Raw genomic sequence first — 12,516 nt, 5'->3', positions numbered from 1 at the left:
TGGATTTTAGGGGAAGTCCTTCCTGAGATTTGGAATTTCTGAAGAGTTATTTTGTAATGCAAATAATTAAAACTTGTCTGTATAATTAGCAATGAAACTATAGTCAAGGTGTTCTGAATACTTGTCGTAGAGACTAAAATTGGTAGGTACTGTCATCTTAAGAAAATCACGTCTGTTCTTTAATTTTGTTTTTTGTTTGTTTCTCTGTGTGTGTCGTTATTTATTTTTTAGGCAGTTAATCGCTCATTTGCAAGTTTTCTCTAAATTTTCAAACCCACGAGCTTTATATCTGGAATCCAAATTATATGAGCTATATCTTCAGGTAAGTAAAATAAATTCTTGCCACCGTAGTTATATGTGAACTTTTTTCCTACCATTTTCTTTGCCAAGATAACTTTTAGGTTTTCAGTAATTGTTGAATAGGACCCATATCTACATTTTAGGTATAATTTTGTAAAATTAATAGATATTTTCTGTCTTGAGAAATAGTTTTAAACAGTACCGATTTAGTGGCTTTTAAAGGAATTTGGGTGACTAAACTTGATCATCTGTATTAACAGTGAGTATAGCAAAGAACTAGTTGTCTCATGAGAATCAGCTTTAGCAGGGAGTGGGGATGGGAGAGGAGGAGGGATTGTACCCAGAGAACTGGCTACTTTTCACTGCCAGGCAAGTTATTAGCCTTTTGGGGCACTAGTGTTTCAGGATATGTTAGATTGCATGAAAGCAGATAGAATAATCGTGCACTGCAATCGCAATACATGATCTTGAATTCCAGAAAAGGTTGCTGAAAAAATTTCATGTCAGAAGTGGAGTAAGCATTGGATGCATTCTAAACCATCTGGGGAAATGAAATTTTCCCCTTTAATGTGGATGTTTTTTAAATGAAACCTGTTATTTCAGCAGAATTTATCCTTGTTTTGCCTTTAATTTGGATATAACTTATTTATAAAGCCAAAGCTCAAAATTCTCAGATGTCTATAGGAAGCAAAATTCTGAACTGACTGATCAGAGAGCCTGGGAGCATCTTATTGATTGCTGTTACCTTCTGGTTATCAGACCTTTTTCTCATCACAGGGCCAACCCAGTTGGTGTGCCAACCTAGATTCTTGTAGAGCATTGGCTTTGGCCAGAAAACAAGTAGGCCTGAGAGTCTGGTGTGTGGGATGTGGGTGTCAGAGTCTTGTTTTGATTTTGTTTTTTGCATGTATTCTATTCAAATTCCTTTGCCTCCAGGAAAATGTAGAGCTGTTGTCAGGAATCATCTGTAACCCACGTCTAAAAATTTAGATCCTAAGAATTTTAATTTAGCCAATTAGTACAAGTAAACTATGATCCCATGGTATGTGTGTATATGACTTCATTAATTTCTTCTATAAAATATCATCCCTAGTTGTTGCTACACCAAGATCAAACTGTGCAGAAGATAACCCTGGATTGCATAATGACATATAAGCATCCACATATCCTCCCTTACAGGTAAGTTATTTGAAGCTATAGAAACACTCTTGGGGTGGGAAGGACTGATTTTTATCTTTCCACCAGAGAGCCTCTCCTAAAACAATTTTGTAAAGGCCCAGGAAATGTCCCTCTTTTCTAAGAGGTAAATGTAATGCTGTTTTCAGCTGAAAACTGAAAGTGTATTTACTTGTTAAAGGTGCTTCTCCATCGATAACAAGGTAGTAGAGAGAATAAATGGATAAGTATGTGTTGAGAAGGTTATATCACTTTTTCTTGCTTTTATAATGTCATAAAATCTTGGTGATTACTCAGGGAATCATTATAATCATGCTCCAAGAACTGCAAAAAGCTTTTTGTATTATGATTTTTATTTTTTTTGATAAACAGTCTATTTAATATAGTAACTTTACAATCACAACTGCATTTTTATTATAATCTGAACTCAGTTGATTAACTCAATCCCGCTTATTAGTTAGACCAATTTGTACCCACTCAACAATAAATCCTATGTTATCCAAAAGCTTCATGCTTCTATTTACAGTAGTATAGCAAACCTCAAGTTATTTCTTTCTTTTAAGCATCATTCCATTGACAACTTTCCATCTCTAGCATAAGAATATTTAGTATTAGTCAACAAAGACAGCCATCCATTATTCTGAGAAATATTGTATTATGCTTTTTCAAATAGCTGAATTATTGGCTAACCCCTTAAAATCCCTTTTACCTTTTATAATTTGAAAACTTGTCATTTTGGAAGGTATTTGGGTGAAGACTTTCCTTTGTGGATATCAACCACAGTATAACCTATTGCATTTATATATATATACATATATATACACACACATATATATACATATATATATATTACTCATTACATTTTTTAAAAAGTATTTGTGCTTAATTCTATTTTTAAAGGGAAAACTTACAAAGATTGCTTGAAGACAGAAGCTTTAAAGAAGAGATAGTGCATTTTAGCATTTCTGAAGATAATACAGTAGTGAAAACAGCCCACCGAGCAGATCTTTTTCCTATTCTGATGAGGTATGTATACCATTTCAGAGCTGTTTTTTTAAAAGTTGATCACAAGAACAGTTGTGAGTATAGTATTACGTTTCTTTCAACAATTGTAATGGAATATTTCATTTTGAATTTTATTTATTTTTAAAATTGGAACTTTGGGGGAAGTAAAAATGTTATGAGACTTATTTTAGAATATTTTTTCCCTAACATGAGGCAAGACCTTGCCGTGCTGTTATTTTAATAATACTGTTGGAATTCCTGTCGTGGTGCAGTGGAAATGAATCCAACTAGGAACCATGAGGTTTCGGGTTCGATCCCTGGCTTCGCTCAGTGGGTTAAGGATCCGGCATTGCCATGAGCCGTGATGTAGGTTGCAGAGAGGCTGGGATCCTGAGTTGCTGTGGCTGTGGTGTAGGCCGGCAGCTGTAGCTCCGATTCGACCCCTAGCCTGGGACCCTCCATATGCCGTGGGTGCGGCCCCCAAAAATCAATCAATAAATAAATAAATAAAAATTATACTGTTAAAATTTGGCGTGCCTATTGTGACTCTGTGGTAATGGACCCAACTAGTATCTATGAGGATGCAGGTTCAATCCCAGGCCTCGCTCAGTGGGTTAAAGATCCCTGTATTGCTGTGGCTGTGGTAGAGGCCAGCAGCTGCCGCTCCAACTGGAACCCTAGCTTGGGAACTTCCATATGCCTCAGGTTTGGGAAAAAAAAAAAGGCAAAACAAAACAACAACAAGAACCTGTTAAAATTAAATCCAGTATTTCTCTAAGGTGTACGATTGAGAAATAGTAAAAAATAGTTCATTCATTCATTCAGTATGTAGTGAGTTAATGAGGTGTAAAAACTATTGGTTTGTGTTAATTATTTAACCATCTGCATTACAAAACTCTTTTTAGTTTTAATAGTTTTCACAGGATTTTCTGAGTAACAGTCAGTTGTTAGTCCCATTTAAAAGCCCTGCGAGATCCCATCTTACCAAGGACAACAAAGGGAGTCCTTACTATTCCTTTAAGGTTCTGGTATGGCCCAGCCCAGAAAGACCTCTGTAACCCCTCTTCTGTTCACCACTCGCCTCAGAGCCCAAGCCACCTCTTTCTTCCTGATACTTAATCATCCGGCAAGGCCTTTTGTTGTTTATCTCCCTTCTAGAAGGCAAACCCCATGGCTCTTAGTAAACAGTGGTCATAGGAATTTTGTATTCTCTTTTATGATGTAACACCCCACCCCCGTTTTTCTGTTTTTTAATCTACACATTCCCTGTATAGCCTCGGAGAATTAACTGTGGTGGTGGTGGTTGTGGTTGTCTTTGTCTTACTACTGGATTTAACTGGAATGTTTCTAGAAGCAGTCGTTCCTAAAGTGTGGCCTGCTCCTTCTTGGTGGAGGCTGTCCCAGAGATGCTTTCAGGGGATCCATGAAGTTAAAACATTTTCATAATATTACTAAGTTATTGCCTTTTTTCATTGTGCTTAACATTTGTGCTGACCAGGCAAAAGCATGATTGGGACGGTGGCTCCAAACTGCTGGTCATTCTTTGTTGCCATTCTTCATTTCGACAGATCTGGATTCTAAAAAAATAAAATACAAGTTCCTGTTCCTGTGGCACAGTGGTTAATGAATCCGACTAAGAACCATGAGGTTGTGGGTTTGATCCCTGGCCTTGCTCAGTGGGTTAAGGATCCTGCGTTGCTGTGGCTGTGGTGCAGGCTGGTGGCTACAGCTCCAATTGGACCCCTAGCCTGGGAACCTCCATATGCCGCGGGAGCAGCCCTAGAAAAGACAAAATAAATAAATAATAAAAATAAAATAAAAAGCTAGCTTCACTCAATGCCATTGATGGATCTCAAGCCTTGAGTACTTGTCTTATTTTATAGGCCACAGTGGGAGGTATGCATAAAGCATGTCTGCTGCTCACTAGTTCCCATGGAATTTTTTCATTTTCCAAATAGCTGATGCATGTTATAGAATCATTCATGGTTAAAGATCTATTCAAAGTGCAAGACAGATAGATTTTCATGTAGCGAGTTCACAACGGTCACTGACACAGTTTCAGATTCCACCTGGCAACGAGCCTTTAAAGAAACTGCCTCTTGTTGAGGTTTGGTGTAGTATCAGAGTAGAATATCGACAATTATCTGAAAAGAAAGGATTTAAGTAGCCTCCATACTGTTGTCTATAGTGGCTGCACCAGTTTACATTCACACTAAGAGTTTAAGAGGGTTCCCTTTTCTCTGTACCCTCTGCAGCATTTATTATTTGTAGACTTTTTGATGATAGCCATTCTGACAGTGTGAGGTAATTCCTCATTATAGTTTTGATTTGCAAGAAATGTGTGTTTTTAGGCAAAATTGGTATATAGTTTATGTTTGTTCCTTAACGCATCTTGATATCACAATTATTCTACATTCATAAATGAAAAAGAACTGTTTTCTTCTTTCTCTGCTGTGAAAGTTTTTCCTTGAAAGTTTGAAAAATTCATCTGTAAAAATTAGTGTGCTCCAAGTTTACTTATGATTACTGATCTATTCATGTTTTCTTTTTTTTTTTATAATTTTTTTTTTATTTTCCCACTGTATAGCAAGGGGGTCAGGTTATCCTTACATGTATACATTACAATTACATTTTTCCCCCACCCTTTCTTCTTATTCATGTTTTCTTAAGTTATTTTGCTTATTTATATGTATATTTTTCCAGAAAATTACCCATGTAATTGAAATCTTTCCAGTTTCCTTGTTACTTACAGTTATACTCGCTTATTTTGTTTCCTTTTAATCTATATATTCTTGCTTTCATTTTTCCTTGATTAGACTTCCCTCTGGCTTACTTATTTTATTGCTTTTTTTCCTCCTCCACAGAGCCGCCTTCCAGCCATTGTCTTTATTATTTCCTTCTTCCTGCTTCCCATAGACTTGTTTTTGTTGTTGCTGTTTTTAAATCTCTAGATTAAGTATCTGATTTCTCTTTTCATTCTTCCTTGTCTTAGAATACATCCATTTTAATCTGTTGGTACTCTAGCCTCTTAGGAAAACAAAACAACTATGTTTTAGGATTAATGTGCAAAGAAATGATGTGTTAGAAGTAATGTGCAAACAAATAATGTTCTTTGGACTTTTCAGAATTTTATATGGCCGAATGAAGAATAAGACTGGGAGTAAAACTCAAGGGAAATCTGCTTCCGGCACCCGCATGTCCATTGTTCTGAGGTTCCTCGCCGGGACCCAACCTGAAGAGATCCAGATATTCTTAGACCTGCTCTTTGAACCTGTGAAGCACTTTAAGGATGGTAGCTGTCAACTACCTGCCACTCTGAATGCGTGTTGTCTGCTTTGATCTGCTCTCTCAGGCTGTTTCTCACATTCTCGAGCATCTTTCTAACAGGGTTGCTTCTCCCAGTCTCAGTGGTGGTCTTTTTGCTGACATGCAATTTATTTTAGACCTAGATTGAATTAGGAGATCCTGGGGATTATCATCATCCCTGTGCTAATAATAACCCCCTGATCAGAAAATGTACATTTTGTTGTTGTTGTTGTACATTTAGGCCATTTGATAAATAGTATTTATCCTTTTGCAATGAGTAGGTTTCTCCTAAAACATGCTGCAAAATTAATCTTTTTTTTTTTTTTTTTCTTGCTTTTTAGGGCCCCACCTCTGGCATATGGAGGTTCCCAGGCTAGGGGTCCAATCGGAGCTACGGCTGCCAGCCACAGCCACAGCCACAGCCACAGCAATGCAGGATTCAGGCCTCATCTGTGACCTACACCACAGCTCACGGCAATGCCAGATCCTTAACCCACTGAGCAAGGCCAGGGATCGAACCCACAACCTCATGGTTCCTAGTCAGATTCGTTTTGCCTGGGCCACCACGGAAACTCCTCAGTTGATCTTTAAAATAACCACATTGTTTCATGACTTGTTTCCATTTTACACATAAGGAAACTGAGGCTTAGAAGGGTAAGTATTTCGCCCATACTGAAGCTGGGATTTGAACCCAGATCTTCCTGACTATAGTACCTAATTGTCTTGCTTTAAGCACACAGGTGTTTATCTGTAGGATGATGTGCTGTGCTTTTGTGATATTGTCCTATGAAGGAAACTGACTGTAATGAATGCAGAAGTTTTGTTCAGAGTAATTGCCTCTGTTTTAAGAGGGTAGCTGTAAATAATACTTGTGGATAGACCATTTAGGTCTATGAATCAATAGGTTCATGATCTCATGGCAGTTGGTTTGAAGTAAAGCTCAAGTACTAACAATTCAGTCTTTTAAGTAAATTAGTAAATCAGTATGGTACCTATTTTTAAAGGACTATTATTTATTTACCAGGGGCTGTGAGATAAATAAAACACTTGATTTTCGGCATTAAAGGAGCTTGTAATATAGTAAGACATTTTCTTTGGAACCATTGAAGTTAGCACAGTCCATGAAAGCTGTGAAAGAGAAAATGTATGGCAAGTTGATAGAATAAAATGGAATTCCTCAGGTTTTGAGAAATAGTATAAATAGACTGAGAATTGGGCTTAGAAACTTAGTTTTGTCACAAGTTTCTTTTTTCTTTTTTTCTTTTGCTTTTTAGGGCTGCACCTGCAGCATATGGAAGTTTCCAGGCCAGGAAGTTGAACCAGAGGTACAGCTCCAGGCCTGTGCTACAGCCACAGCTTTGCAAGATCTGAGCCTCTTCTGTGGCCTGCACCACAAGCCCATGGCAGTGCTTGATCCTTAATCCACTGACTGAGCCAGGGATCAAACTAGCATCCTCATGGATTCTAGTCGGATTCGTTTCCACTGAGCCACAATGGGCACTCCCTGTTTCATTACTCTCCTTTATCCCTCAGTTGTCTCGTCTATAAAGTGATATAGTAAAACCTTCTGTATCCAGCTTATTGAATGTTTGATAAGAATCAAAAGGAGAAAAATATAGGTAAAGTACATTATCGTCCATAAATCATAACAATAGAAAATACTGTATTCTTGAGGGAAAGTGAAAGGATGCCGTAATTATCAATAGTAATGAACATACAGACAGCCAAAACACATGAAGAGATGTTCAATATAACGAACATTAGAGAAATGCAAATCAAAACTACTATGAGATACCACCTTACACTAGCCAGAATGGCCCCCATCAAAAAGTCTACAAACAATAAATACTGGAGAGGGTGTGGAGGAAAGGGAACTTTCCTACACTGTTGGTGGGAAAGTAAATTGGTACAACCACAATGGAAAGCAGTATGGAGGTTCCTCAAAAACTAAAGACAGAATTACCATATTATCCAGCAACCCCATTTCTGGACATATATCTAGAGAAAACCATGACTCAAAAAGATACATGCATTCCAGCATTCACTGCAGCACTATTTGCATTAGCCAAGATACGGAAACAACCTAAATGTTCATCAACAAAGGAATGGATCAAAAAGATGTGGTACATATATACAGTGGAATATTACTCAGCCATGAAAAAGAATGAAATAGTGCCATTTGCAGCAACATAGATAGACCTAGAGGTTATCATACTAAGTGAATTTAGTCAGACAGTGAAAGACAAATATCATGATATCATTTCTATATGAAATCTATTAAAAAAGATACAAATGAACTTATTTGCAGAACAGAAACAGATTCACAGACTTTGAAAAACATAGAGTTACCAAAGGGGACAGGTAGTTGGGAGCATAAGATGGACTTGGGATTTGGGGTTGGCATATGCACACTGAGGTAAGTGAAATGATTGGCCAAATAGGACCTGCTGTTTAGCACAGAGAACTCTGTCCAATGTTCTAAAAAGAAAAAGAATCTAAAAGTGAATGGATGTGTGTTCATGTATAACTGAATCACTTTGTGGCACAGTGGAAAATATCGCAACATTGTAAATCAACCCTACTTAAATAGAATTTTTAAAAATGAAAACAAATAGTAACAAACTAATATTTCCCTTCATCTGTCTTTGCTTCTCTCTTTTTCACTAGGAGAGTGCCATTCTGCTGTCATACAAGCAGTAGAAGACTTGGATTTATCTAAAGTTCTTCCTTTAGGTCGTCAGCATGGTATCCTAAATAGCCTTGAGATAGTATTAAAGAACATTAGCCATTTGATCAGCTCTTACTTACCAAAGATTCTGCAGATACTGCTCTGCATGACTGCAACTGCATCACACATCCTTGACCAACGAGAAAAGGTGAGAGATTCACTTTAGATGCTGATTTCTTGGGCTAATACAAATCTATGTTTTACTTGAGAATTTGGTGGGGCCTGAATATTTAACATCCGTCTAGGTTAAATCTTTCTTATGTAAAGCATCTCTTTAAAATGGCTTTTGCTATAATGGGAATCTTTACCTTTATAAATATTTATGAATAGCTAAAAATGCAGATTATATCAAGTATCTATTTTAAAAGGAGATGAGATGGTAGGGAGGGAGTTAGTTCTATATACATCTTAGAAACCAGAGTCAGAGACAGTTGAGCTAGGTTTCTTAGATTTTAATTTCAGGAGCCTGGAAGTCTAGGACATCTTTCAACTCTCATTTATTCAGAATGGTTGGAGAACAATGTTAGCATTGTCCTTGTTATTTTGAGATAGAGTTTCCTAGAGCTCTTTTAAAAGTAAATGCTTGCCTGCTGTAAGTGCAATGTTTTAAATAAACGTAAGTAGCAAGATTGGGCAAGACAAGCTAGCTAGCTAACTGCCAAGAAGCTTCATAGGTGGTGCTTAGGAAATGTTTCCTGAATTATATTCAAGACAATAGATTTATGTTCTTTTGAAACCAGTATGTGGACATAAGTATACTTTTTGAAGTTTAGGAAAACCATGTTTTAAGGACTCAAGGCTCCTTGGAGAAAATGGGACTTGAAGTAAATAAAGATCTAGACTCAGCTCTCTGCTGTTGATTCTCTGCTCTCATTCATTTGTTTTGATTTATGGATATTCCTGGTGAACTGCCTCTCAAATACAGTCATAACTGAAAATTGACTGCCAAATTTTATGCTGCTTTTTCAGACTGCGTGGATATTAATTTGCTTTAGTAATGAAATAATATCCTCTGATTACCAAGATCCAGAGATTTAAAATTCACCCTTCATTTTTGGAGGCACTATTTTGTTTCCATCATTTCACTCATCCCTTCAACAAATATTAATTGGGCCCCTCCTGTGTGTCAGGCACTGTGCTAAGCACTAGGATGAAGCAGCAAACACAAGTTCATGTCCATTTAATTATTCAGTAAATACTTAAACCTGCTATCTGCCAGACATTGTTGTAGGTGGAGAATGAGATGATAAGGACTCCATCTCTTGGGGAGAAGATTATAAATAAATACATAAATAATTAGAATCATGCCAGATGGCAAGTTCTAAGAGGAAAATGAACACAGCAGGCTCCTCTGCAGATCTCTGAAGCTCATTCTCTGTCACTCTCTCCTCTCTAATCCCCTGCCTTGTGAATTCTGGCCACCATAGCCTCCCCAAGTTACACAACTCTGTCTCCTCATTTTAGGAAGGTTGTTGGATTCTGCCTGCTCTCTTTCTTCCCACACCAAGGCCTGAAACTCTCCAGGCAGGAAGCTGGGGAAGGTGTAGGGCTCATCTCGCCTGTTTCCCCTCCTTCAGGCATTATCGTCCTCTGCTGCCTGCTGTCCAGCGTCCAGAAATCATTGTGTCATATTCTGTTCAGTCTATTAGTGTCTTGAGAGGGGAGGTTAAATCTTGTCCTGACTAGAAGCAGTAAAACCACCGGAAAGAAGCAGGCAGAACAGTCCTCTGACCCACACAGGGTTGGGAACAGCTCCCGTTCCCTGCAGCCAGAGCGGAAACTGTGTTAAGACCTGGGGCATCAGGCAGAGTCCTTGGAAGGGGGTTGGTTCCATGGTGGAGGCAGGGGATCCCAGGAGGAAAGGCTACCATGACACCACCTAGCAGAGCTTACAAAGGTCAAACCTTTTCCAGTTAAGTTAACTGCATCCCAGTGGAAAGCTCAAAAAACTTCCAGATGGTTTAAACAAAACTAGAATTCAGTGTCTGACATCCAGTCAAGTACTACTTGGCATGCGAGGAAAGAGTAAGATTTTCCAGCCATTGGAAGAACATTTCAGGCAGAGAAAATGACTAGTATTGCCAAGTCCCTGAAGCAGAACAGTCTTGACATATTGTAAGAAGAGATAGAAGGTGGAGGTGGCCAAAGCACAGTGTATAAGATGAGGTCAAGAGATAGGTAGGGCCTTGCAGGCCATGGCAGGGAGCTGGATTTACTCTGAAGTGTGCTCAGAAACCTCTGAGAGGTTTGAAGCAAGGGAATTAGAAGGTCAGTTTGATGTTTTAAAATTACCACTTTGCTTTGTTGGAAAAGAGGCCATGGGTGGGGGCAGGAGGGGAAGCTGAAAAGCGGTCTTGGAAGGTCTTTTCCCCTGGGTTACGTGAGAGCATCGGGGCCCTACGGAGAATTCCGTGAGAATTTGACTTTTTGCCTCACAGTGTGGTAGTGACTACCTACACACGGATATATTAAATCACGGAAGGTCAGAGGTTTCACAACCCCTCTATAAGTCCTCTGACTTTTTGGTTAACTTAGAAGTTACTCAGTAATGAGGTCTTACTCCTGAGTCAACAATCAGTAACTCAAAAGATCATTTATGCAATTTCACAGTTCTTTAGGTCGTGAAGTGCTAGTAGTCTTCTTGATAGATAGGAGCTTCCTTTTCTTTCTTTCTTTTTTTTAATTCTTGGACAAGTCCAAGGCATTCCTTGAGGTTCTGCAATGAATTATGGCACAGTAATATTACTCAAGTGAATTAAAGTTCTACATTTATGTGTTTGAGCTAAGTTACATATTTACTTTTTGCTTTCTGATCCTCCAAGGCATTGACTGACACTGAAATGTGTGTCTTGAGGGATTTTGAGGGTTGTTTTGGTTTGGATTTGGGGGTTTGTTTTTGTTTGGGGGGTTTTGGTTCATTTAAGCAGTGAAGTAACTTGCTAATATCCATAAACTCAGTCATATGGACTGTTCCTCTAGGAAATAAAGTCTGCAGTTGCTTATTTTCAGGATTTTTCTCCAGTTTAGTCAACAGTTACTGAGTAGACTATAGTTCTAAAAGAGAAGAGAACATACAGATCCTGCTTGATGGGGAGGGGGCTGATGAGAATGCGGAAAAGGAGGGCGTCTGACTTGGTGTCCTGTTGGCCAAGGTTAGTTTCTTATTGCTCCAGGGGATACCATGCTTTTTCAAATATCATAGTTTTAGTCTTTCACCAAATATGATCTAGCTGAAAATATTGCCAGTAGAAATGAAGCAGAAGAGAATGACGTGTAACCATGTCACCTTCTCATGCTTGCCTGTCATCTCCTGTCTTTATAACTTGTACAGTGAGATAATTACCCAGAAGTAAACAGTAGAAACTGGGTAGATATGTGGGCGATCATGATTCCTCAGACTTGGACAGCAAATTAATGGCATCCATGTTCCTACTCTTTTGAATTTAAAATGTACCATTTCAGATTCACATACTTGTGTTGATCAGATGGTCAGATTGTTGTGACAGGTAACTTCCCTATTAGTTTTCTTCATGATATCTCGGCCTTAACACTTGACATTCGTTACGTTAGAGCATTTGCGCTGCTTTCAGACGTTTTAGCGAGTTTATAGATTTTAATGTCAGCAGTTAAGGTCGTGTAAAAATAAGTTGCCACTTAATATATCCAGAGCTCACAATATACTAATAAAGTGGAAGAATGGAACTAGAGACTCTCATACTAAGTGAAATAAGTCAGAGAGAGAAAGACAAATAGCATATGGTATCCCTTATATCTAGAATTTAGTGTGTGGCACAAATGAACCTTTCCACGGGAAAGAAACTCATGGATTTGGAGAACAGAGTTGTGGTTGCCAAGGGGGAGGGGGAGGGAATGGGATGGACTGGGAATCTGGAGTTAATAGATGCGGACTATTGCCTTTGGAGTGAATAAGCAATGAGATCCTGCTGTATAGCACTGGGAACTATATCTAGTCACGTGTGATGGAGCATGATGGAAGATAA

The 12,516-nt window shown here is 38.4% G+C and overlaps 1 protein-coding gene across 1 annotated transcript in view; it reads left to right on the top strand.

The window, feature by feature from the left end:
* The window catches only part of UTP20 (UTP20 small subunit processome component), a 99,513-nt gene that overhangs the window by 39,524 nt on the left and 47,473 nt on the right, over window positions 1–12,516 (top strand). The window contains exons 23-27 of the mRNA XM_005664203.4: window positions 232–322; window positions 1,394–1,479; window positions 2,377–2,502; window positions 5,607–5,773; window positions 8,455–8,663. Of these exons, the coding sequence (XP_005664260.2) occupies window positions 232–322; window positions 1,394–1,479; window positions 2,377–2,502; window positions 5,607–5,773; window positions 8,455–8,663 (679 nt within the window). The remainder of the gene's footprint in view (window positions 1–231; window positions 323–1,393; window positions 1,480–2,376; window positions 2,503–5,606; window positions 5,774–8,454; window positions 8,664–12,516) is intronic.

This window comes from Sus scrofa, chromosome 5 (genome assembly GCF_054392235.1).
Source record: "Sus scrofa isolate SSC_HxYL_T2T_F1_AM1 chromosome 5, Sscrofa_HxYL_maternal_Yorkshire_Landrace_v2.0, whole genome shotgun sequence".
Classification (NCBI taxonomy): Eukaryota; Metazoa; Chordata; class Mammalia; order Artiodactyla; family Suidae; genus Sus; species Sus scrofa.
This window is presented reverse-complemented; position numbering and strand designations above follow the sequence as displayed.